Genomic DNA, 27,544 nt, shown 5'->3' on the forward strand with positions numbered 1-27,544 from the left:
CTGAGCTGTGCATGGGGCCAACAAGGGGCTTGGGCTGGCTTCTGTGGTCAGGTCAGCAGACAGGAGTGACTTGTCCTCAGGGATGCTAAACAGACTACAAGGCTGTGGACAGCAGACAGACAGAGGGAGATGAGGAGAGACATGGAGAAAGACAGACAGGTACATAGAGCAAGGGAGGGAGCAAGCAAAAAGGAAACATTAAAGAGGAAAAAAGGAGAGAAAGACACGGAGGAAAACAGAGAGAAAGAAGAGATGACGGAGAAATTAGGAATGAAGAGGAGAAGAATGAGGGGCGGAAGGGTGGGGGAGGAGAAGAGGAGCGAGTCTTGCATTCCATTCCCATCCATCACTCACAGGGGAGAGTTTTGTTCTCTCTCGAAGAAACACTCATAAATCTTCCATGAAACGTCCACGGAAGCTCAAACCTGTGCGTTCATGTCAGACAGCTCCGTCGGCACCTGCCTCCCAGCAGTTGAGAATGAGAACCTCTGGGCCCCCCTTTCTAAGGCCGAGCTGTGGGGTGGACCTGCTCTGGGCAGGGAGGGAGGAGGCTGAGATGAAAGGAAAAGGCTGGGCTGAGAAATGACCCATCAGGGCCCAGGAGTTTCTACCATTGTCATTAGTGGATTAATCTAAGAAACCCGGACTGTAGGATGCACCAGACTTTGCAGAAGAAAGCTTATGAGGCAATACCTTTATTAGGAAACCTTGGTGTGTTTTATAAGTAAATGGCTGTGAATGTCCCCCTGACAACTGGATCGCGCAGCCTTGCCCGCAGGTCAGCTCTATCAACACTGATTGACAACCATCCAAGAAGGGCTAGGAACAGGTACAGAAAACACCAAACTCCATCCTTCCCCCGTATGGACCTCCTAGGCCAGAGGTGGGCAAACTTTTTGACTCGAGGGCCACAATGGGTTCTTAAACTGGACCGGAGGGCCGGAACAAAAGCATGGATGGAGTGTTTGTGTGAACTAATATAAATTCAAAGTAAACATCATTACATAAAAGGGTACGGTCTTTTTTTTTTTAGTTTTATTCATTTCAAACGGGCTGGATCCGGCCCGCGGGCCATAGTTTGCCCACGGCTGTCCTAGGCAGTGCTGTTCAACAGAATTCTCTGCGTGGTGGGCGTGCTCTCTACCTGTGCTGGGCGATGTGGTAGCCATTACCCATAGTGGCTATTATTTATGTTTAAATTCATTAAAATTAAGTGGAATTTAAAATTAAGCCCTTTGGTCTTGCTGGTCACATTTCAGTGCTCAATAGCCATCTATGGACATTGTCTACTGTACTGAACTATGCAGACAGGGACTGAGGTAAGACCCAGACATACACATCTTAATGGAAAACTAGTGGCCTGAGAGGGACCTAAATAAGGTTTTCTGAATAAAGTTATTTAAATCTGAACTAGGGGAGGTAGGAAAGTGGAAACGGCAATAAAAATGGAAGTTTCCATCCAAAAAGTAGCTTATGAGGGAGACAGGGTTCCACCGGTAGAGACGGAGGGGAAGGGGACATCCTTGATAGAGGACTGACCGCTGAGTCAAGTCACAGGAATGGGGACGCAGAGCTTGATTTCTGGGAGCAGTGAAAACCCAGTCTGGCTGAGGTGTGGGCAGGGACACAGTGAGAGAGAAGGGTGAGGTCCTGGGGTGGCGGGCTCAGACGCCGAGGAGTCTGCTATTCACCCTGCACGCAGTGAGGAGCCACGGAGGACGTAGGCCAGGGAAGAGAGACCTTGGGAGCGATGCTTCTGGCAGCATAGGAAGGCATGAAGGAAGAGACTGGAGCAGTACCGGAGACGGACTGGGACAGAAATGCAACCTGGTGGAGGGTGGGGGGCAGGAGGCAGGAGCAGCTGCTGTTGCATTACAAGATGGAGGGCTACACGGGAGCCTGTTTGGCCTAAAGAATGGCATCTGTAAGTCCAGCTATAAGAGTGGCAGGCAAACCCATGAAGTCATTTCCTGAGCCAATGTCTTTGCAAAGGAAGAATCAGTCAAGACAGGTGAGCTTTTGCACAACCACTTGCAGCCCAAGAACCTATGCAGCAGGATCCCTGCCCCCAGAACCTCTCCCAGGGTGTCCCCTCATAAGCTCCCAGGAGCATACCGTCCAAAGAATTAGGTAGGAAAAAAGGAAGCATAAAATAAGAGGAAAATAAGATGGAAAGAAGAGGTATTTTTAAAAATGTGCTGGAGGCGTCCAAACAAACTCCCAGCCATTCTTGCCGGAGATTTTATGGGGCAAGACGTCCCCCAAATGGATTCTGAATTATACTCTGCGCCTCGTAAAGCCCGGGCACTCCTGGCAGCCAGCTCACAACCCCTGCCCTCTTGTTATCTGCCCACCCTCCCCAGCTAGCGAGCAATCTGGGAGACCCAGGGCTACACAGGCCACTGGGTGGGGGTAAATAACAGGGGCTGGGTGCATTGAACTCTGCATCCATAGCAATCTCAGCCCCTGCACTTCACGCAGGTGTTCGCCTTTTCTGGGCCTTGGCCTCCCTCTGTGCAACGAGAGGGCTTGTGTGGACGGGCCTGAGGGTCCTGACCGGTCTAAGCTGGGATGGCCTGGAGAACTGGCACATGGACGGTCCCAGAGAGACCCCGCAAACCACGTGTGTATGGGAAGAGAGTATGTGGTGACAGCAAAGAGGAATTAATGGGGAAAGCCTACTCTCATTCCCTCCCTCATAAGGTGATGCAAAGATCAAGCGTGGTCACAGATGAAAATCCAATTTTTGATAAGGTTTAGTTACTTTAAAAAAAAAATAACTGAGTAAAGAAAAATCTGGAACAGCCCTGAAAGGAAGTCAACGTGATCTGAGAATTAAACAGCAGCTCCGCTCTGCTCAGCATCCTGTACGCGATGGCTTCATTATTTGAGCCACAGTTTTCTCCTCTGCAAAACAAGAAAAGTGTTGGGGTGTCTCCTTTAAGAGGTCCCCCCAAAAAAGGAGCATCAGTGGCCATCGCTGTGGAGTCCCAAGAGGGGCCAGGAACTCTGAGAGGCCAATGACTTGAGTTCCTGACTCTGCAATTCAGTTTCTTTCTCTTGATTTTTCATTGAGTAAATTTAAAGTGTGCAGTGGGTTGATTTGATACACTTACACACTGCAAAACGAGTACCACCATAGCCTTTGCTAACACTTCCATCATGGTACAGAATTACCATTTCGTTTTTGTGGTGCTGACTTTTAAATCTGTCCCAGCAACTCCCAAGTATGAGATACAGTATAGCTCACTACAGTCACCATGCTGCACGCTTAGACCCCTAGGACTTATTCACTGTATAACTGGAAGTGTGTACTCTCTCACCAACATCTCCCCCACTTCCCCCACCCCCCAGTAACTGACATTCCAGTGTCTGTTTCTGTGAGTTCGGCTTTTTCAGATTATACATTTAAGTGATATCATACAGCATCCATTTTTCTCTGTCTGATTTATTTCACTTAGCATGATGCCCTCGAGGTCCACGCACACTGTCGCAAGCGACAGAGCTTCCTTTTTCCTCATGGCTGAGTCACATTCCATTGTAGGCTTACAGCACATCTTCTCCATTCATCCGCTGACTGGCTCAGATCTGTTTCCACATCTTGGCTATGGTAAAGAATGCTTCAGCGAACATGGCGGCGGGGGGAGACGCATATACCTCTTCAAGATCCTGTTTTCATTTCCTTTGGATACAGACTCCGGAGTGGACTTGCTGGATCATTTGGTAACAGTAGTTCTGTTTTTAATTCTTGGGGGAAGCTCCATACTGTCGTCATAGTGGCTGCAACAACTTATACTCCCATCAAGGGTGCAAATGGATTCCCTTTTTCTCTCCTTTAAATCAGAGTTTTAGGCAACATGTTCTCTAAAGGCTCAACCACTAAAATTCCTGTGACTTTATGCCTCTGTCAATCTGAACCAGGTACTTATTTCAAAAGCTTTTAGCTGGTTTTCTTTGCGCTGACCACCGCTTCGTCCTGCAGCTCACGGGCACCGAGGGCTCACATTCACAGGCGACATCCTCTCCAGCATTCTTAGGACAGGGCTGTCACTTGAGTTGTGTTTGTACAGAGAGTTACGTTGTTACGCTGTGTGCTTCTTATCATTATAAAATGTAATCAAATATTGTGCAAATTAAAATTTTATTAGCATCAAAAGAAAGCAGTTCCTATGAGGACGAATGTGATTTTACTGTAAAAATAAAGTCACTTCATATTGCTATGGAGTTAGGTAAGGTGCGACAACGATAAAAATGTAGCAAGGAGTCATAAAACCCTGGAAGGATTACTTGGCAAGCACCTTTAGGTTCTCAGTCCCCTTTAATGAAACGTTGGAGATCATATTTGGTGCATTATGAGAATGGTTTACACAGGAACGATGTCCTGGAACTCTCATCAGCTGACCCAGAACGAGAAGAGAGGCCCTGGACTCCATCAGATAATTGGCAAATGTATACACAGTTCTGTGCGTTAAGCTACAAGATAATGTTTGAGGTGCATTACAACTTCTTATGATTTCCTGCTTTAATAGACTTTTCTATTCACTGACCAACTGCCAATCCACCTGGCCTTATAGAGGAGGGTTTTAAGGTAAGCAACTCAATCTACACCCAGGCAACCCTCTCCGGCATATTCTGTCTCCCCAGAGTGGGAAACAGTTTAAGGAAGAAGGAGAGCTGCTGTGTCGACCTTGACAGGAAGAAAGAGACACCTGCCTCTGACTCGTGATAACTGTTCCCTGCTGGCCCTGCCCTTGCTGGGTTCAGTTTCTTCTTTTAGTTCTCCAGACAGAAAAATGTGCATATTCTCTCTCATATGTATCTTTATGTATATGTGCATATACGTAATGTATCTATTCTTATATGTTGTATGTATACGGTACATATATACACATTTACATATGTACCTACACCGTGTGTGTGTGTGTGCATGTATGTGTACAGGGATAAGTGTATGTGTGTATGTATATGTGTATGTGTATGTATGAGTAGATGTATATGTATGTGTGTGTTATGTATATGCATGTGTGTATATGTATGTGTGTATGCGTATGTATATGTACAGGGATAGGTGTATGTGTGTATGTATATATGTATGTATGTATGAGTAGATGTATATGTATGTGTGTGTTATGTGTATACATGTGTGTATATGTATGTGTGTATGTGCATGTGTATGTATATGTACAGGGATAGGTGTATGTATATATGTATGTATGTATGAGTAGATGTATATGTATGTGTGTGTTATGTATATGCATGTGTGTATATGTGTGTGTGTGTGTGTGTGTGCGCGCGTGTGCATGTATATGTATATTCAGTAAAGGGTCAGCCATCAAAGGCCTCCCTGCCTGAACCCTGGAGAAAACCTGAGGTAGACTGCGGGCCTGACCATGTGGAGTGGGTCAGTAAAGCGGGCTTACTACTGACCAGGAGGTGGTCAGTGGCCTTGCGCAATCATGGTGCCTCCATAAAATATTGTGGCAGGAACATTACCCATCTTCTTCCCAATGTATTGTGCATCGGGCATGGAGGATGCTGCTGCAGTCCAGACATGGCACCTTGCTTGTAGGACATTTTGCTCAAATGAAACTGGAGCTCCGGGGTTACAAACAGATGAAAGTGGAGCATCTCTTCAGCTGAATCCCAGGGCAACGCATACTCCCCTGACCTTTCATGGAACCCAGACTGAAACACCAGTGCCTTCCCCGGCTGGCCGGGGTGGCTCCGCGGTTGAGCAGCGGCCTATGAACCGGGAGGTCTGGGTTCGATTCTGGGCAAGGGCACATGCCCAGGTTGCCGGCTTGATCCCCCGTAGGGGGCATGCAGGTGGCAGCTGATCAATTAGTCTCTCATTATTGCTGTTTCTATCTCTCTCTCCCTTTCTATTCCTTTCTGAAATCAATAAAAATATATTTTTAAAAAGAAAAACCAGTGCCCTCCTGAAAAGACATTTTCATTAAAACCCCTGAGCTGCCTGCAGAAAACCTGCAGAGTGACCTTGGGCAAATCACTCTGGGTGGCATCACCGCAGGTGGCTGGTTGGGCACAGGCATTCCATTTCCACAGGAGGCCGGCACACGCCCCCTCATGCTCACGCCTGGGGAATGAGGCTGGGGAGGGGAAAGACTTCCCCTTCTCCCCTTCATAATGCTCCTGAATGGTCTGAATTCATTACAACCAGCTTGTATTCTTTAAACCGTTTTGTGAAAATTTAAAATGAAGGTTAAGACTTCAGTAAGCATGCAGGCACTAGCTGCTGGAATTAAGCATATTAAAGAGGCACGATGTTTGACTTAGGAAGCTTACAGACTAGCAAGAGGAGCAGGCAATTAAACAATCACAATATTTCCATGAAAACACAAGTTGCAGTGAACATTCAAAGTGCTTGGTTTGAGCAAGGAAAGGCATCGTGGAAGCTACGAAGGTATATATTCTAGTTGGGTCTTAAAAGACGGGTAGTAGTTATGAGGTGGGAAAGATACTTTTAATGTATATATTGCAGGGAAGTCTGACAGCTAAGAGGGGAAAATTTAAATTTTAAACGAAAACAGTACCTTTGTGTGAGTGGTTGGGCTAGGGCAATGTTTCCCAAGGTGAGAGATGAATTTAGGAGGCCCGTGAAAATATATGTATATATAACTTCAATAGTTGCATTCCTTTTACAGGCTATCTTCCATCTATCGCCACTTATTCTGGTGTTCCATTCATGATTGTGATATAAAGCTTCCTTTGAAAAATAAGCACAGCTAATCCCATGTACTATCTGACCTTGTGCAATTGACTCGATGTCCCCGAATGGCCGTGCCTTCATCCATTATGTGCAGACACTAAAAGTACCCATGAGAAGGAGTTTTCTAAATTGAAAACTGCAAATGTGATTATCCCAACAGACTGCTGCCTCCTTGCATTCCGGTGCCCCCAGGGTCTGGGATGGAAGCAGCGCTGCAAATGACTGAGGGGGCTCAGCTCCAGGCAAGGGGAGTTTAAGGAGAACTGGGGGTTTCAGGTGAGGTGGTCCAGGCTAGGGAGCGAGAATAGAATCCATCTCCCAGGCACTTCCCAGTTGATCGTAGTGACTGATGAGGGCGCTGCATTCAGAAGGAATCTGAAGCTGCGGGGAGGTTATTGCCTTAGCAATGTCTAATCTCACATATTTTCCATCTATTCACTCCTTCGTTCAGCAAATATTGACTGAGTGCCTACTATGCGATGGGCACAGCTCTGGGCACCTGGGAGTCTGAGAACAGATAAGACCAGAAGGTCTCTCCTCTCTCATGAAGGATTCTATGCAGCCCAACCTTGCCCGGTTTCCTGGGGGGAGGGGCGGGGGTGTACTGGCTCTGACCCCCCTCACGTAGGCCCAGGAGGAACTGTCACTCATTTCATGTCACATAGCAAGTGAATGGCAGAAACAGGACTGGAACCCAAGGCATTTGCTTCCCAATCCAGCACAGTTTAGTCGTTAGCAGACTTTGCAAAAGCGGCTTCGTGTTCGAAGGTGTGCAGCTATCCTTACTCGGCCACCTGCTTGCCTTCCCACCTGCTGTCCCTCTGGGGCGGGGGTGGGGGGGGTGGCCTTCTGTTGCCCGGCTGGGAGCAGGGGACCAGGCGAAGGGGCCCTTTCCCTAGAGGCCTCTGCAGTTTGGAGAGGTGGCATAGAGAGGCTGGAAAATAAAGTGAAGAGAGAAATAAAAGGAGGGGGAGACGGTAGGAGTCCTGCTATTGGCAGACAGGGAATCAGTTACTTTGAGTGGTCAGCTTCTCGCATCTCCCTCCCAGGGGGAGGATGGAGGGAAAGTAATTAATTGAAGAAAGTTGTCTAACAAATTAGTGTGAGACGGGGCTTGAAAAAGGCGAACTGCACCAGGGTTCAGAGCTGAGGGCTTCATCCTCAGAGGCCCCAGGAAGGATGCAGAGAGCACGGAAGCGAGAGAGGGAGGGTGTCATCTTTACCCTTCTGCGGCAGCATCCAACCTCAGATGGTCCCTGAGAAGTGGTTTTCTCTCCTTCCTGCCCTTGAGGACTAAGGGGGCGCAGAAGAACCTCACAGATGGCAAGGGACCAACCCGATGAGGTGGTACTCTCTGAGGTGCTGTTCACCAAACTGCCCGTGTTTCATTCACTTGGCCGAGAAACATCCACTCAGCACCCCCTCTGTGCTATGTCCTGCAGTATATAATCTGGAGAGCAAAAAAGATGAACAAGATATATCCCCTACCTTCAATGAGCTGTCAGATAAAAGTTTTAAAAAATAAATGGAATAGCTCGGCCAGTGTGGCTCAGTTGGTTGAGCATCGTCCTCTACACCAGGGGGTCGCTGGTTTCATTCCCAGTCAGGGCATATGCCCGGGTTGCAGGCTCAATCCCTGTTACAGGGTGTGCAGGAGGCAGCCAATCAATGTTTCTCTCTCATTGATATTTTTCTCTCTCCCTTCCTCTCTATGAAATAAATTTTTAAAAAATTAAAAATAAATAGAATAAGAAAGCTATGGGGGAAGATGTACCAGGGTGCTAGTGTGGTAGGGAAGACTTCTGCAAGAAGGTGATATTCGAGTTTTGTTAGCAAGGAAGAAACTCAAAGAAGATGAACTCAAAGAAGAAAGGAAATCTTTTAGGATTTTCTAGACTCTTAAAATGAATTAGGATTTAATTCTTAAAAGCAATGACAAATAATTAAAGGTTTTCAACAAGAACGTAAAGAGATCTGATTTGCTTTTTAGAAAAGATCGCTCTGGCTGCTGTACACAGGAGGGTTGGCGAAGTTTTTCTGTAAGGGGACAGTTAGTAAATATTTTAAGCTTTTCGAAGCAGATAGCCCATGTTCCCACTACTCAATTCAGCTGCTACAGCATGAAAGCAAACACAGAAAATACATACATGAATGTATGAGTGGGCATGCATCTGATAAATCCTTATTTATGGGCACTGATATTCAAACTTCACATCATTGTCATGAATCATGAAACATTAGTCTTGCTTTGATTTTTTTTCAACTATTTAAATAAGCAAATCAGCTTACAGGCCGTACAAAGGTGGCAGAGGCTGGGTGTGGCCCATGTGCTATATCCTGTATGATATCAAGGAAGGATGGGGCAGAGAGGCAGCAGTGAGACCAGTAAGAAGATGAATATCACAGCCCTAGGGGAAAAGGACGATGGCCTGGACAAAGGAGATGGCAGTCAGAAATCAGGAGAAGCAAATAATCTTGAGAGTCCGTTTAGAAGCAAAACCAACAGGGCTGGCTGACTGGAAGAATGGGATTAGTTAGCGATGCCTCCTGTCCCTTGAGTAACGGGGCGAATGGCGGCGTGATTTCCTGAGATGGAGAGATGTGGGGAACATAGATTTCGGGGACAAATCACACGTCAGCAGTGTGACCCTTGACGGGGAGAAAGAAGCCGGAGTCCCTGTGGGTTGCCATATAAGAAACAGGGTGCCTTGTTAAATCTGAATTTCTGATCATCGAAGAGTCACTTCTAGTAAAACTATGCTGCAAATACTACACATGACGTTATTTTACCCATTCCTACCAAGCAAGTTTTCATTGGCTGAAATTCAAGTTTAGCTGGGCATCCTGTATTTTATTTTTTTAATTTAGTTTTTATTAATGAAATTTGTGAATCCTACCAAATTTAATATGAACATTCGGGGGGGCAGGGGGACACCACCACCTCTATCTAAGCCTGGGAGGAAAAAGAGAAGGCTCCTCAGAGGAGGTAACAGTAAGCGAAGGCTAGGAGATGGCCAGGGGTATTGGGGATGGGAAAGTATGCCAACCAGAGAGAACAGCATTTCTGTGCGGGGTCAGATGTGGGGATTGTGCCTGGTACCCTCAGAATCTGCAAGTGGTCAGCGAGGCTACAGGGTCAAGTGCGAAGGGGAATGTCAGGAGGCGAGGCTGAAGGGGTGCACAGGGTCCTCCAAGGAGCTGGTACAGGTATTCAAACACAGGTTCCCAGGTCCCTCCCTGGTGCCTCAGCGGGTCTGGGAGAACCTGGGTTAAGGCGATTCTGCGAGGCAGCTGGGCTACAAAATCTGGGAGCTTCCCCACCTACAATCCAGGAGCCTAGGACATTGCTATTGGCTCTGACGTCTTAAGAACAGTAACCCAGGGAATCAGAGCAAGGGCAGCATGGGATGAGTGGGCGGCTCCCACCAGGACCGCTGAGAACAGGGCTCCATCCATTTGGAGGGAAGGGGGAGGCCCAGCACGTCTGCCCAAAGACCAGCAGCCCTGGAACAGGCAGGCGCTGTGCGTCTGGCACCTGGCTCCCACTGGCTGCTGGCTGCGTGCAAGCAGACCAGAAGTCTCCTGTGCCTTTCCCTGCCGCCCCCCCCCCCTTCCCTCCTCTGCCCACAGCCTCCACGGAAATGATTCCCCCAAATGCAGCTATTACTGTGACTGGAAATCTCTTTACTGCTGATTCTGCTAATGGAAATGCTCCTTCCCTTTTCGCTGCTTGCAACGCCACTCGTGACTTCCCCGGGCAGCTGAGAGCAGGGCCTTTTCAGCCTGCTGCCACCACGAGGGAGAGGACTCTGCCCCGCCCGCCTCCCCAACACCCACCTGCCTCAGGCTCAGCCTCTGAGAGCGGCTCTGTGCAAGCTGTCCTCAGATGACCCCGGGGTTCCTGGCGTCCCCAGCTCCCCGGGAACAGCAGACATCAATGGTCAATTGCATCCAGTTCTGCCTTGCTGGGGGGAGGTGGGGGGACAGGGGGTGCCTAAGCCAAGCCTGCTGCAAGGGAAAGCTGAGGGAAGGGAAAGGACGTCTGCAGTCTGCATACACTATTTATTCATACCTCCATCTCCTTTCAAAACAAGGATTCCAGGTGGCTATGAGGCACAGAGCAGACACTGTGTGCCAGACGCTGGGCTAGGTGCTTGGCACACAACTCCCTCCGTGAGGATCATATGGCTGAGTGCAACTAAAAAGGAGCAGAGTGCTGGGCGCTGCCTGAAGTTCCCTTTATGGAGGGGGCTCCAAAAACAATGACCACGGAAACCGGAGCAGTGATTGTTATGTCACTTTCACTTTACTGTCGGGAAAACAGAGGCTCAGAGCGGTGGCATACGGAAGTTTGCATTTAGCAAGCTATGCATCAGGATTCGAACCCAGGATTTCTGATTGTCTGAGCTGCACGTGGTCCACCCCAGCACACTGCCCAGAGATGGTTGCTGTGAATTACCTGAGCGACCTTCAAAATGTCCTTCTCTTAGCTGGGTGAATGACGGAGCTGGGCTAGATCTCAGAGGCGTTATTTTACCCAGTTCTGATACTATATTTTATTTTTATATATTTTTATTGACTTCAGAGCGGAAGGGAGAGGGAGAGAGAGAAACATCAGTGATGAGAGAGAATCATTGATTGGCTGCCTCCTGCACGCCCCCTACTGGGGATCAAGCCTGCAAGCACCGGGGCATGTGCCCTTGACTGGAATCGAACCCAGAACCCTTCAGTCCTCAGACTGATGCCCCATCCACTGAGCCAAGCCGGCTAGGACGAGTTCTGATACTATAGAAGTACACACTATTTATTTACTTTTACAGCATTATAATGTAGATGTAAATATTACATATTATTATATATATATCCCATATGCATAGATAATGTAATACAAATCCCATTTTCAAAATGGGAAATAAAATCTGCATAATGCTGCTAAGAAGCACTGGGTGGGCAAAACTCACCTCGAGGTGGACCAGAGGAGTGACAGAAACGTACAAACAAGGGCCTGATCTCCAATAACCGATGCCTTGACAATTTCTAGAAAGACTATAAAGACTGGATCACAGGTCTCCCAGTATGACACTATGCCTAGCCAAGGTGGGACCTCCGTAAGCACTGGGGAGAGAGAGAGAGGGTGTGAGGAAGAAAAGGAGGAAGAGAATCAAAAAGGCGCAGAAACCCAGACTGCCAGCGTCAAGTAGCCCAGGGATAATGAGTGGCACCGAGAATAAAATGAGACGAGGCCTGGTGCGCTCTTGGCAAATGAGCGAGGAGCGACAGGGCCTGGGGGATGCTGAGTCAGCTCCTGGCAGCAGACACAAGGTGTGCAGTCCCTCGGGCCTGTGAGGCTGTCACACCTGAGGTCCCTATAGAAGAGACGTCTCCTACTTCCTGGTAATGAGCAGAGGAAGAGAAAAAAAGGGAAAGCGGGTGTCAAAGAGATGAAAACCCAAGAACATGCCTGGTTCTGTGCAGCAGGGGAGGCGGAGAGAGCACCGGGTTCGGAACCAGGCAGGACTGAGCTTGGGCCCAGCTCGCCTGGATACCAGCTGTGTGATCGTGGGTATGTTCCTTTACTCCTCTGAGCCACCATGCTCGCCTATAACATGGGGCAGATCTACCCTGCCTTTTAGCACTGTGGGAGGATGGAGTGAGAGAACAGGTACCAGCTCCGCATCTGGGGCATGGTAAATATGTAATCCATAGCCTACGCCATGCCAGAATGATACCGTCTGGGAATTTCGGCTCCCCTCCTCCGCTCCTCCCCTCGGGAATATGGACTCCCTGGTGGCCTGGCTGCCCTTCCTTAAGGCGGGAGGCAGACACACGGGAGTAGGACTCTAGCAGATCGGAACCTGGTGCCCTGCTCCACCACTGACTCACTCTGGCGACCTCGATTCCCCAGCTTTGATAGAAGGGTTTCTTCAGAGAATGTCCTAATTCTCACCACCTGTGACATTTGATGATCCCACCACCATGGTATCATCTCCTTCAACATATCCAATGCCTCTGTTTGCCACCAGGCACAGGTTCTAATCCCTCATCTGCCTTCCATGATTTTCAAGGTAAGGTCTTTCCTCTAAACAAAGGGGTCCCATCACTCAGCTGATAAACACCCAGAATAATGAGGTGGGGAAAGGTGGAAGAAATGGCTACAGGATCCTGGAAGAGGAGGAACTCCAGCTCAGACTTCAGATGAAGGGGATGCCCACGCCACTCTGGTTTTACTCAGTGTGGGTTCTGGGATAATAACTTGGCAAGCCCAGGGTTCTAGTCATGGAAGATGCTCTGAGCAACTAGGATGCGCCAGGTGCACGGTGAGTCATCACAGCCCCAGGAAGGAAGCATGTTCTCTGCATGTGGATCCATTGGCAAGACAGACAAAGAAGCACAGAAGCTCTGCTCTCCTGCTCCAAGCCACCAGCATCTCACCTGAAGAGACTGCCAGGCCTCGCTGCTCACCTGAAGAGACTGCCAGGCCTCGCTGCCTCTCGACAGAGCAGCCCGAGTAATTCTTTTGAAACAGAAGTCAGACATGGACACTCTTTTGTTCATAATCCTGCAGGGCTTCTCCATTTCACTCTGAGGAAAAGCCCCGATAGGGACAGAAATCTGGATGGCTCCAGGTGACCCCCTGGTCCTCTCCCGTCCTCCATCCTGCCCTGCCCACCCCTGCTCACTTCAGCGGCAGCACCGGCCTCACTGGCTCTTGGGCACGCCACGTGTGCTGCGGAGTCAGGTGTGCTGAAGCCCTTCTCCACCCGGAAGGCTCTTCTCCTAGATCCTATTTGGCGAACTCCTCCATCGCCTCCCAGTCTCTGTGCCAACCCTACATTCTCCATAAGCTCCTCTCAGTCTCCCTACTTAACATTAAAACAGATGTCTCATCGAAAAACTTCCCGTTTTATTTTTTGCCCTTTTTCATACAATTCATCACCTCCTGTACTGCGTTATTTCTTATTTAATATTATAGGCCCAGTGCATGAAATTCGTGCACAGGTAGGGTCCCTAGCAGCTGCTGGCTGCTGGCTGGGACCTCCCTTCCCCCAGCTGCCGACTGCTGCTACCAGGGGCGGGGCCAGTCAGGGGGAGGGGCTTCGGGCGGTTGGCCCATGGGCAGTTGGCCGGCCGGCTCCGCCCCCTGGTCGAACTCCAGGTAGAGAGAACAATTTGCAAATTAGGCTTTTATTATATAGGATGATTACTGTTATTATTCTCTCCCCACCACACACACACACACACACACACACACTCCTAAGCACCTGAATAGTGCCTAGCACAGTGATGGCGAACCTATGACATGCATGTCAGGGGTGACACGCAAACTCATTTTTTTGGTTGATTTTTCTTTGTTAAATGGCATTTAAATATATAAAATAAATATCAAAAATATAAGTCTTTGTTTTACTATGGTTGCAAATATCAAAAAATTTCTATATGTGACACAGCACCAGAGTTAACTTAGGGTTTTTCAGAATGCTGACATGCCGAGCTCAAAAGGTTCACCATCACTGGCCTAGCACATTGTAGGGGCACAATGTTCTTAAGAGACCAGCATTGCTATCTCAATCTTTATACTGACAGTGGGTGCCAAGGCCCAGAATGTTCCACTTCAATGTGAAGAGGTCAGGAAAGACTTCAAAGATAAATCGACATTTGAGTTCAGTCTTGAAAGGTAAGAAGGAATTTTCCCGGGTTGGTGGGGCAGAGTTAGAGGAACAGAAGGAAGGATTCTCAGGGTAGGAAGTCTGAGCAGATCCGATCATGGACCTTGTACCACAGTGAGGAGCCTGGACTTCATACTAAGAACTATGGGGAACCAGTGAGGTGTGTTAGGAGAGGACAGACCTCATCATATTTGGGCTTTAAATGAAATACTCTGCCTGCACGTACAGGCAGGAATTGGGGAGGACCAGACAAGAGGCACAGACCAGTGAGGCGACTGTGGGAAATCATAGTGGAGAGAACTGTTGAGGTCGGATGTGCCCAGCGCTGTGACACACAAAGAAATTTCTCCTCTTTGTGGTTAAAACCCTCACCATTTATAAGATGCACCATCCTTGTCAATGTCTGATTCACAGACTGTGCTGCCTGCGTGTTCTCATGTGCCAGAAAGGAAGCTACACATATTTCTGTAAGTCACCAACACTCCCCTCCCAACCCCACGGGAAATCTCAGCGGGGCTGTTGTGCAAAAGAACTCCTCCAGACACCAGCGAAGAGCCAGTGAAAGGAGAGTGTCAGCGATGGGGAACAGAGCCAGTCCAGACAAGCACTGCTGCCTGCCTCCCTCTGGGCCAGAAGGGCTGCCTGCTCTGCTGCAGGAGGGAAAACCCAGCCCGCCTGCTATAGCTAATCTTCGGTTGCCACTAGCTGGTCAGTGTGAGAACTTGGAAAAGTATCTGCTCCGTAAAGGAAGCATCCCTGTGATGCTGCTCCACCTCCAGGTTAAATCCGACTCTTCCCTCCCTCCCCGGGCAAACAGCAGGCTCTCTCTGCTCAGCACCGAAGGCAGCTGTGAAAGGCAATGAGGCTTCCTCCTCCCCCCAGAGCAAAACCCACAAGCTCAGGTTCGCAGGAGGGATTGGCGCCAACCAGCTGGATACCTGGGCAGGAGAACAAAGTCAGTTTCCCTAGGGATATGGCTCCTTAGATTTGGGAGTTTTTGTATTTTTGGCTTTTGCAGGGGGGCCAGGCGAGGGTGGTGCATTTTATGACGTCACACGGAGTTACAGACAGAGATGTGTTTAAACGCAGAGCCACCTGTTGGAGGCCCAGTGTTGTGATGGAAAGAAGCATAGGATGCGATTCAAGGCCACTGGGTTGAACTCTGAACTGCTGAACCTGAAGTAGCTTTCTTCCTTTGTCTGACCACAATGTTGCCATATAACATGCCCAGTGGATTCAATGAGCTCTAGGAATCTGTGATACTGTGAGTCCCCCCGTGTCGATGGTTGTGGCAATGGTTTGCATGACTTCACCCAAAGAAGTCATTGCACATCCTTCTCTCGCTCCATCACGTGTGGTCAGCCAACGACCAGTTTACACAGCAAAGCAAGGGGGTGAGAACAGGAGCCTTTGCTGACCAGAGGTCTAGTCAAGACCTCCTGCCGGACCTGCCATCAATGAAAATTACAGCATAATCTTATGGCCTGAGAGCCCAGTTCAGGAGAACTGTCCAGCTCCGGGTCACACCAAAGTTTGCAGAGCTGTGCCGCCTCGGCTGCTGAAAATGACCCCCAGCAACAGCAAACCTGGTTGGCCTTGACCAAGCGTGAGCCCCTCTAACACAGTAAAGCAGGTCCTCCTCTCTCCCACCCATTACCCTCTCAGGAACAGTAATTTCTGAGGGCAGACAGCAACCCTCTCTCTGCCCTGTCAGAGTCTTCATAGTCATCAGGTTGGAGCTGGAAAGGGGGTTGGGATGGAGTGAGGGAAGTGAATGAAGAGGAGAAAAAGATGCAGATCAGAGACCACAGAACACCATGCACTCCCAGGACTCTTATTCACAGTGTCCCAGAAGCCTGGGGCATCAGAACAGGGGAGGACCTAGACCTTTCAGTGCTATCCAAACACACTGGGGATTCAGCTTGCAATCCGGGCACGTGCCCTGACTGGGAATCAAAACCAAGATCTCCTGGTTCATAGGTGGATGCTCAACCCTAAGCCATGCTGGCCGGGCCCCAAACACTTTATTTAGTAAAAGGCACCTAGTGCCCAAATGAGGAAATAATGTATTTTTTTCAAAAAATCTAGCTTTGTTTGAAAACATCAATTCTCCCTCTTATCTACCCCCAAATCTTTCTCCTCTTCTTTCTCTCTCTCTCTCTCTCTCTCTCTCTCTCTCTCTCTCTCTCTCACACACACACACACACACACACACACACACACACACACAGTAAAAACAGTGGCACTGATTTTAACAAATATTCTGTGGTCAGAAATCTCTTCAAAAACCCCAGCTTACTACTATCTGTATCTGTTCTCCCTCCCTTTCACAACGGGCATCAACCTGCAGGAACCAACCAGAACCCAAAAAGAGCAGATTGCCCAACTGTCTCCCAGGGCTGAGGTCCTTTCTCCAAATGCCTGCCCAAAGCTGCTAGTCTGGGCTTGAAGGTGTCCCCGCCCCCCCCTCCCCCGCCCCCCATGGTTCTTCCCTCGCCAGGGTCAGAATGCTGGGCTGCTGGACAGCTCCCAGGGATACATCCTTCTGGGGGTTGAACTTCCTCTACCCTCCCCATCTGCACCTTTTGAAGATTCCTTAGTGCCAGGCAGGGAAAATAAGCACATTCCTCCTTCCCTGCTGGCATTTGAAGGAAGCTCCGCCTTTTGTGGACTGTTCTTAGGCTAACCTCCCAGCGTCTAACAACCCATCTGACCTCTTCCTGGCCCCTCCCTCCTTGCAGAGGCCTTTCTCTTTGGGAACCATTTCTGCCTGTACCTTAAGGAATCTTTGCAGACCTAACCAAGTTGGCATTTCAAACAATATCTTCCTCTTCCACACAGGCCATTCACCTTCCTGCAAAGAGCATTCTGTTGGCACAGATCTTCAGGACGCCATCCTGTCTGCTCAGGAAGGCGCATTTAAAGACACCTGACTGGATGGCTCTTCCCTCCTCACCAGCCCCCCTGCCCCCAAATGCAAACACACGCCTCCCCTGTCTGATTTATGTGACAAAGCAAATTAGTAAGAAATTTTGACAGCAAACAGTTGGTTATTCAATCTTATCTCTTTTTCCCTCTTTTGCTGAATCAAGGCTGGTGGTAAACAGCCCGGCCTTGCCACTGTCACGCACAGGAAGAAGGATGTCACTTCCCTACCTGCAGACATGAAAGCTGAACCCACAAGCAAACTCCGGGGCTGCCCGGGGGCGGAGAAGGACTGAGTGATGTGCAGGGTTACCTCAGAAGCCCTGCCCTGGCAGTGGCTCCTGATCAAGTTCTTCCTTTCAGTCAGTCCTTCCCAGCACTCCCATGCTGCCGGCAAAGGAAAGGAGCCGGTGAAAAGCCAGGGGAGCTAGTCGAGAGTGACAGACAAGGTCAGGGCACTTCAAGTTCACAGAATCTTTACACCCGAGGATTATTTTAGGGCTCATCTACCCACTCCTATTACAGCACAAAGAACTGAAGCTCTGGGGGGATAAATGACATGTTCAAGGTCACTGCAGGCCAGATCCTAACCGAGATCTACGGGAGCGTTCAACTTCTCCAGCGTATCCTCCAAGGCCTCGCCTGGGGCTTTTCCTGTCCAGGAAGTGACCCCAACCTTCTCCCACCCTATAGAGATGTCTTCCACCCTGATGTCACTGAATGTGGTGTCACCTCCATCACTCATGGGCGCCATTAAATGCAATGCCCTTTGACATCCCATGAGTCACAAAACTTTGTGCTGGCGGGGCCACCAGAGGTCATTTAACTCATGCCCCACATTGAAATGCTCAGATTTCAGCTCACTCCTGCAGCTGAAGTTCTAGAGAAATGTTGCCATGTTGATGACTGTTCTGTTTCTCTCCAGAACCAGGCACCTGACCCTGCACGCATGTATAACCAGCACCTCCATGCATAGTTGGCTCAGGATGCTGACTTAGCAATTACCTGCCCTCCCCCAAATGCAGAGCGCACGCCTCTCCTGTCTGATTTCTGTGACAAAGCGAATTAGTAAGAATTCTCTTATGTCGGCAGGTAGGCACATGGTGAACTAAGATTCCAGACCCTGGTCTGCCATTGAGTCACAGTCTAACCCCTCTATGAATGCTTCCTAACCTGTAAAGTGGCAATAACAGCAGTGCCCACGCCATATATTTTATGTGGATTTACAGTAACAGGCAAGAAGAAAGCTCTCAGACACCCACGTTGCTATTCCTTGATCAGTTTTTGGAAAATTCACTTTGTCAACACCACTGACTTATAATTGGATTCTAGAGCAGAGGCCCAACACAGAAACTTGGGGGCTCTTTCATCTCTGAGGGGAACTTACATCTACAGAAAGCAGGCTGGAGCATGATGGGGTGTGTAGATGCATGGAGAGGAAGAGACCTTGAGAAAAGTCATTTAAGTGTGGGCATGACCAATAAATAACACAGCCAATAACTCGAACCACAGGGGCACAGTGTATGTAGGTGACTTTGGTGACAGATGATGGTAGGCAGTGTGGGAAAAATTACCTTGAGTTCCCCCAGCTGGACTTGAGTAAAATGGGAATTCTACCCTTTATTTGTTCAATCACCCACTCCCCTTTAATGCCAGGAACATTTTACCAACAACTCATTTTACCCACAAAGCTTCGCCAGAGGGCTCTGGCAGTCACCATCACCCCCTAGTGGTGGCTCCACATACCCCACTATTGGCAGGCCTTGGCATTCACTAATGGCTTGCCTAGAAGCCGCATGTGCCATCTCCAAAGCCCTTGAACTGACGAGTTAGTAGTGAAAGATTCGCCCAACCCAGCAGACACGATTACTCAGCTTTTAAACAAAGGATGTTTAAACGGTCTTGGGATGGGACGGGGCTACCTCAGGACCCTGGGAAAGATATGTCCATAAACGGCTCCTAGTCCCCTCCTCCCCAAGCAGCAGCCCTCATTTCCAGCCAGCCTGGCCCTCCCTGAGCTCGCTGTGCACTCCGTGTTTACACGCAAACAGTGGAAGACCAACACAAATAAAAATCCCACGCCTCCCTACACAGCTCCTGCTATACTTGGCCATCTGGTGACTACCTCGCTAGCCAAATCCGGGGGGAGGGAGCGCCTTGAGCTGCCAGTCCAGGGCACAGAGTGGGGGTGGGGAGGAGGAAGAGGAGGAAGAGGAGGAGGAGGAGAGAACCCAATCCCCTACATACATCCAGAAGGGCTCAGAGCTGACAAGGAGGACAGCAGCACCGGGCCACTCCCTGGCAGGCTATCCCCAGGCTCCAGGCTCAGTCACCTGTGTCAGAGAAGGCGGAAGGCTCCAAATGGAGGGTGCCAGGAGACTCTGGAGCTCACTCCCCAGTCTTGGGGGAATCGAGATTTCCAGCTCCCAACACCCATTCCCTCTTGAAAGCCAAAGTTTAAAATGGCAGAGACTGACAGCTCCAGGAATTTGGGGGTGACTCCTCTTCATGGACCGAACTGGGTCCTTCCACATCCTTGAGGAATTGTAATGCTCTGGGGTCCTCGCTGCCAAGTAACACCACACCCAAGAAAGTTCCCCTTCCCCCTCATGTGACCAGGCATCGAGGGAGACATGCACTCCTGACCTCCAGGGCACCCCACTGTAGAGAGACTGCCAGGGCCACGAGAGGAGGCTGAGACTGGAAGTGACCAAATGTGTCCCCCTGGGGGGAGTAGTACGAGTTGGCCCTGAGTCCAAGGTTAGCTGTTCACCTAAAGCAGCGGTTCTCAACCTGTGGGTCGCGACCCCTGCATATCAGATATTTACATTACGATACATAACAGTAGCAACATTACAGTTATGAAGTAGCAACGAAAATAATTTTATGGTTGGGGCACAACATGAGGAACTGTATTTAAAGGCCAGAAGGTTGACAACAACTGGAAAGCAACCGGTCTCCTCCCTCAGTCCGTTCCTTAGGAATGAGCAGCCCCACAGGTGCGTGCATGCGTGTGTGTGTGTGTGTGTGTGTGTGTGTGTCTCACATGACAGACAAGGGAAGTCCCCCGGGGATCCTGCAGGCGCCCTCCCTCTGGGCCTCCCAGAAAGCTCAGCATGCTCGGGTTACAGCGGGATGGGGAGAGCCCAAGGGCCAGAAACCCCAGGCTCCAGCTAAGAGCAGGAGAGGGCCTGGCACCGGCTCAGATCTCCAGGGCAGCCAGGAAGACAGGGCAGGGGTAGAGGTCACAAAAAACACACTGACAAATAGGATGGCTCCCAGAAGAGAGGCGCCTGCTCTGATGATTCCTCTTTGGGGCTTCTCGGGCCAGCAAGGAGTTACCCTCACGCACAGGTCCAAGCCAAGCGTCCGCAGCTGCTGACCACGAAGGCTCCTCACCCGGGATGACTGAGCTGAGCCGGATTCGAGAAGGCAGGGATCCCGGGAAGCCGCGCTCGGGAGGCTCCGGGCGGGGAGCCCCCGCGCCTAGTAGGCGCCTCAGTTGTTGACCGGACTCGCACACCCAATGGAGCCCCGAGCCCAGGGAGGGGAGGGGAGAGCGAGCGGCCGGCGAACGCGGGAGAGCGAGGGGGAGCAGCGTTTTTGCAAACGCTCTCGGAGATAATTAAGCTATCAATTACTCGGGTGGGAAATCAGCCGCGCTTCCCACGGCTCCTCCGAAGGCCGACTCCTCTGGGATTCGCGCTGGGAACCAGCAGGCAGCCAGCTGCTGGCGAACTTTCCGATTAACTTTTCCGTGGGAGCCCCCACCCTACCCCCACCCGACCCTCTCCCCCTCCACGGTCCTGACTTTAAGTTATTCTTATTAGCCCAGCGGCTGTCGGCGGTGATGAGGGGTGCAGAAAGGCGAATGCGACAGCCCGGGGCGTAGGGTGAGGGCGGCGATTCTGAAAGTGGAGACTTGGGCTCGGAATCCCAGTCCCAGACATCACTCAGCCCTCGCCCGCCGCACTCACAGATGGCCAGCGCCGAGGCCTCGAGGGAAGCGACTCGGCCAAGGTCACCCAACCCACTCGGGAACTCGGTTTGCGAGGGAGGGGCAATGCTACTGGAGCTTCTCCGCTCAGATTCTGGATAAAACCTACCCCTTAGAGCAAAGACCACAACTCCGACCCGAGGGCCGAGGGGCGGCAACCCGGCCGGCGGGGACCGTGCCCCCGGGAGCAGTGGGCGCCCGACCGCCCCTGGCCTGGGAGCGGAGGTTGCGCCCGGGGTCCCCCAGCTCCAGCACTCAGCGCCGGGGGTCCTGGGTGTCGGGACGCACCCGGCAGAGCTCAGCGTCTGGGCTGAGCCTGAGGCGCAGGTCCCCGCCGAAGGAAGGCTGGCGCGCCCCGGGCTCCCGCCGCGCACTCTCCGGGACCTCCCGCCCCAGACTCCTCTCCAACCACCTGTACGCCCTCCGGGCCCGTCCGCCGCCCTCTCCCAACCCCGCTCCGCGCCGCCCGGGCCGGGGATCCCCCAGGCGCCCCCGCCCGTCCGACTGCACTTAGGGCTCGCGGTTCCTGGGGACCCCGCGTGCGCCGGCGCCAGCCTTACCCAGAGTGAAGAAGGGCAGCTCGGTGTTGTCCAGGTCGTCCTGCACCGCGATGCGCCCCGGCAGCTCGTTCCGCACAAAGAGCAGGAGGCGCGCCTCGGCGGGGGCGCCCGCGGAGCCGGCGGAGCCCGAGGACGCGGCGGCGGCAGCGGCGGCGGCGGCTCCGGCCGCGGTCCCCGTCCCGGTCCCGGCGCGGGCGCCGCTCCAGCCGATGTCGCTCTCCCGCAGCGCGGGCAGCGTGGACACCGTGACCGTCTTGAGCCGGCACGGGCTGTCGGGCTCCCGCGAGGCGGCGGTGGCGCCGGCCAGCAGCGGCGGCGGCGGCAGGAGCAGGAGCAGGAGCAGGAGCAGCGGCGGCGGCGGCGCCGGGTGGAAGCCGAGCCTCAGCCGCCCCCGGAGCGCCGAGCTGGGGCCGGGGCTGCGCCGGGCGCCGGCGGCGGCGGCCATGGCGGGAGGGGCTGCGGTGCGGCGAGCGGCGGCCGCGGCGGCGGAGGAGGAACGAGCGGCGGCGGCGGCGGAGGGAAGCGGGGAGCCGGAGCAAAGGAGCCGAGGAGCCGCTCGCCAGCAGCCCCCAGCTCCCGGCTCCGCCTCCCGCTCGGCCCGGCCCGCCCTCCCGCCCCGCCTCCTCGGCCCGCCGCCCGGCCCTCCTCTGCTCCCCGGCAGACCCCGAGCGTTTCGGAGGCTCCGCCCGGCCTCGGGCAAATCCCAGGCGCCCCCTCTCCTTTCCCAGGATCCCCTAATGCCGCTCTCGCAGTGTCCTTAGCCGCACCGCCCGCTCCAAATTCCCAAGACTTAGGGACCCGCTCACACCTCCCCCCGAAACCCCCAAGCTCAGCCCGGACGAACCACCTTCACCCCACCCCTGGCGCAACCCAGCGTCTGCACCTGGGGGCGCGCCTCAGTCCAACATCGCTCCAGGCCCCGCCTTCTTCAGGGGAGAGGGCGCCTCTGGATGGCGGACACTTAACTTTGTCTCCCCGCAAGCCCAATAGCAAGTCCTGTGCCCTTTTCTAGTTCCTGAAATAATTCGTCGTGGCCTCAGGACCCCCTCCCCACCCACTTGCCAACAACTCCTGCCATCCTCCTCCCACCACCCGGACCCCTCCTGTGCCCTCCACCCCGGGCTGCACCTGGTCGCACTAAGTTCTAATTGGCAGAGGGGAGGGGTGCCCAGCTCCACCCTCTAACTCCCACCCTCCCAATCGACCCAGGCCTGGAGGCTCTGGGCCCCCAGCTGCCGCCCGGCAATCCCGCCCCCTCATGCGCTTTTATTTTGGATCCCTACTCCTAGCTTGGAGCTGCTCTACTTGGCTGCTTCTGCTCTCTGCGTGAAATTCCTGAAAAGGGTGAGAGAGAGAAAGGGGGGGCGGGGCGGAGGAGAGGGGAAGGGAGAAGAGATAGGAAGAGAAAGGGGAGAGAAGAGAGAGAAAAGAGGAGGGAGGGAGGGAGGGAGGGAGAGGGAGAGAGAGAGAGAGAGAGAGAGAGAGAGAGAGAGAGAGAGAGAGAGAGAGAGAGAGAGAGAGAGAGAGGAGAGAGACCTAGGAGTCTGTCTGCTTGGGGCTCCCCAGGGCTTCTCCAGCCTCTGCCCCATTCCCAGAGGAGAAGTCAGCTTGCTAACTCCTCGCTGCCAGTCCTTCTTCCTCTACAATTTGAACTGTAAACCTAGGTCCTCAGACACAGGGCAGGCAGCCTTTGGCCTTCAGCTAATTCTGCCTGGGACCCACATACCTTGGGTCCTCCAGGGAGCCCCCTCACCTCTGCCGGGACCCAGTGCTAGAGCAGCCCCCTTCTCCTCTCCCTCCTTTCCTTCATCTTCCCTCTCTCCGTCTCTCTTTCATCTCTCCACTCATTTCCTTCTTCCTTATCTTGACTTTAATCTTAGAAATGCTTTCCCTCTATAATTTGTGAGCCATTTCCCATCTCTCCACATTGCTTGCCCATCTGAACCTTTTGTGTGGTCTCTGCATTAGCTTCTCTCTTCTCTTCCCTCCTCTGCCTCTTCTTTCTTTCTTTAACCCTTACATGAATAGCCTTTTTCCCCTCTCCCTTCACATTTTAGCTACTTTTTTTTTTATGACTTTGGATAAAGACTGAGGACTGAAAAGGAGGAAACATCAGAACCTGTTTTGTGACCTTGGACTTAATGTTTATGAAGCTTTTCCTAACTGTTATAGCGCACATGTCCTAGTGTTTATGCATAATCATAATCCAATGAGATGGATATTATGATTCCCATTTTCCAGATGAGAAAACTGAGATCAGAAGGTTAGGGAGATGAAGGGACATCCCAAGGTCACACAGGTAATGAGCAGAAGTGCTGTGATTTGCACCTCAGGCTCCCAATTCTTGGCTATTTCCATTAAATCACACTGTCCCCAGTGACCTTGGAGAAGCCCACCAATCAAAGATGTGAAATGCACATCAGCAGGCGTGGATTGGGGCCTGTTTCAGCTCTGAGGTTTGTAACCAGCGCTTCTCCTGTCTGAGTTTACAAATCTGTGAACCTGGGGGCGGGGGAGGATCCGGCCTTTCAAGTCCTCTGATTCTAAATCCTCTCCTGCCACTCTGATGCCTGCTTCAGTTCGTTTACTCCTCCAAAATGTGTCACTCTGCCTCCCTCAGTCTCTCCTTTGTACCCTTACAAACCGCCACTACCCTCTGCAATGGGGCTTTCTGATTTTTCTATGCCCCTTTCTTCAAATATGCTGACACAGTCCATTTATAGAAGTGCGCACCAGGAAAACAGGGCTCCCTTATGTAAGGCAGCGTCTGTGTGAGTCCTTCATGGACCTCTGCTACAAAGGCCTGTCAAATGTGACCAACACTTCCATTCATTCATTCACAACCAGATATCCAGGGATCCTACCAGGTACTCTATGGGGATGAACACAGCTCCTGCCCTCAAAGAACTTATAATGATGGGGTGTTAGGGGTGGGTGAGGCAGGCACAGAGCTATCTGAGATACCAGGCAGACAGGCAGCAAAGAGGCAGTTGCTTTTATGAGGTGCTTTGAAACTTATGCTTGGAGAAATCCAAGAAAGCTTCCCAGAGGAGGTGGCATTGGAGTTGAGCCAGGAAGAATTAGTGGCACGGGGGTGGACAATCCAGGCCACAGCTGGCATTTGGGATCTTTGCTCAGCATCCAAGTGAATCCCTTTCCTTCACTCTCAAAAACGAAGTGAAGGAAACTTCCCCTCCCTCGCAAAGTACTTCACTCTCTGAGGCACAGTCCACCTCCCACAAAGAAGCCAAAATTCCCAGATACTTTCTCAGCCTCCATTGCAGCTGGGACTTGGGCACATGGCTCAGAATTCACCAATCAGATCCACCCACCCCAGATGCTGGGAAGGAAGCTGGAATCAGGCAGAATGCACTTGGGGACCTCAGTGGCAACTGTTGGAGCAGGTACATGCCGGTCTCCTTGTTAGTGAATGTGGTTCTAACAGCACTGCTCAGACCTGAGGGTCACTGGGGTCAAGAATGTGAATTGCCCTCTGTATGCCTGGCTGCAATAATGTCTCCATCAGCCGGTTCTGTGCTGTGGCTTGGAGGGAGGCTCTAGACTCCATGGACTCTAAGCCCAGATCCCACGCCATCCTGGAGATTCTAAGTAATCTGCCATCACGTTACTGACTTCTGTTTCTGTTTTAATGATCCAGAATTGGTACCCGTTGCTTGCAACTAAGACACCTGCCTGAGAACACAGAATGTGGAACAAATGGAGGGCAGAGAGGGCAAAGCATGTGAAGAGAAGCGGAAGAAGTTCAGTGAGGGGGAGAGGGAGGGATCAAAGACAAGGCGGAGAAGGCAGGCAAGAAATGTGCCCTTCACTTTGAAGAGGACACACTGGAGTGTCGAATCGGGGATGACCACAGGAAAAGAACTCTTATTTCCGAATGCATATTTTACTACTTCAAAACTTTGTACAGGATGTCAGTGACGGATGATAATGCCTGCCTTCTGGTGGCAGCGAGGCTTCAGAAATCATTACGCAAAGAACTTAACATAGTAGGTGGTCCATAATTTATAAGTGCTGCTGAGAAGCATCCTCCCAGCAACATCTGGAGGAAGGCTTGTTATCCCCATTTGATGGATGTGCAATTTGAGGTTCGGGGAAGCGAAGGAAGTTGACTTTGATCGTGTAATTATCAAGTTCTGGAACACAAGGCTGTCTGATTCCTGAATCCTGGCTCCAGCTTCCACAGCATGCCACCTCCCTGCACCCACCCTTCCTCCACACACAGGACTTCCCTGTTCATACTCTAATGTCCTGTCCCTCGGCCAGTGGCACACTCTTCTCCCCACCCCCTCAGCTTCTCTCTTTCCCTTCTCCTTTCCTCCTAAGTCAGTCACTTTTCAGTATTGATTAAATTAGTTATATTTTATTATCGATGTAATTAATTCCCCTTTAGGGTCCCCTTAGGCTCCCATCTCTGACTCCACTGATCTGAAATTCCTTTTCATTCTTTCTAACGCCTTCCCAGTCCTCCCAGCAAATGCTTCCTCTTGCTTCATCTTTCATATTTCTCTTTATAGGAGTTTTGCAACAGTTTTTCTCTCCCCTTTCCCTCCCCCTTCCTTCTTACTCTATTCTGTTTGTGTGGGGTGTTTTTTTAAGTCCTTCTACTCATACTGCCTGACTGAGGCAGCCTTGTGTAGTTGGAAAAGTGGTAAGGATTAGGGAGGCTCACGACTTTGTTTTAGGTATCATCTTTGCTGGTTCCCTACTGGTTCAAGTCGCTTAGTCATGCCCCTACTAAACCTTTCGTGTTCTCACTTGTGAAATGGGGAAAGTAGTATCTGCTTTTCCCAATTATTACAGGAATTAAATGAGATCACATGTAGGGACATCTAGAGCTCATATTAGGTTCTCATTGATGTTATAAGTAAATCCAAACATGTTATGGTGTCTCACTCTCTATTTTCCCATCCAGCCTCATGTAACAAGACCCTCACCACCATGACACTCTGTTCCAGCCACTAGCATCTCTTTTTCAATTTTGAATGTTTTAAGCTCTTGTTCTGTCTTTCTTTTCTTGGTGGGCCAGATTGGGGAGGGAGGGAGGGAGGGTGGGTGGGTGAGAGAGAGAGAGAAAAGAGAAACATTAATTGGTTGCACATCTTGACCAGGGATCCAACCCACAACCCAGATATGGGGCCCCTCTGGGAATCAAATCTGCAACCCTTTGGTGCAAGGGACATCACTCCAATCCACTGAGCCAACTGGCCATGGCCACAGTCTTTGTTGCCCTCCAGATGACCTCTAGAACCCAGAGGAGAGTTGCTATCTTCTGCTTTGTCTCTACCCTGTCTAAGTTCCATCTTCCATCAGCCTTTTCATACCCACAAATCCGCCATTTGTTTTCTTCCTGTCAATCGCTGATTGCCCTCTCTGTACCTCACACCGTCCTTTTAATTCTGCTTGTCTCCCTGCAGCATGGTGACTGATTCATCACCAGGCCTATCGTTGCCTTCCCTTCTCTCAGCCACCTTCCCCCGGGTACTCTTTGTCTTAGTGCTGCCACCCTCTCAGCATCTTGACCTATGTAGATCCCAGCTCCATCAGTTGGTAGAGGATCAATTATAAAATTGAGGTCAATTTTAGAGCTTGTCATTTCACTGTTGATGTCTCCAAAATAGATCACTGCAAACATATCTATTACTGC

General features: G+C 51.1%; 1 protein-coding gene across 2 annotated transcripts in view; it reads right to left on the minus strand.

Annotated features, from left to right (window-relative positions):
• The window catches only part of ASTN2 (astrotactin 2), a 746,156-nt gene extending 723,796 nt beyond the window's left edge, over positions 1-22,360 (minus strand). For both annotated transcript variants that reach the window (XM_036329825.1, XM_036329824.1), the window contains exon 1: positions 21,880-22,360. In XM_036329825.1, coding sequence (XP_036185718.1) covers positions 21,880-22,324 — 445 coding nt within the window. In that variant the 5' untranslated portion in view covers positions 22,325-22,360. The remainder of the gene's footprint in view (positions 1-21,879) is intronic.
• Between the last annotated feature and the right edge of the window lie 5,184 nt (positions 22,361-27,544).

This window comes from Myotis myotis, unplaced genomic scaffold, assembly GCF_014108235.1.
Source record: "Myotis myotis isolate mMyoMyo1 unplaced genomic scaffold, mMyoMyo1.p scaffold_m19_p_12, whole genome shotgun sequence".
NCBI classification, from domain to species: domain Eukaryota; kingdom Metazoa; phylum Chordata; class Mammalia; order Chiroptera; family Vespertilionidae; genus Myotis; species Myotis myotis.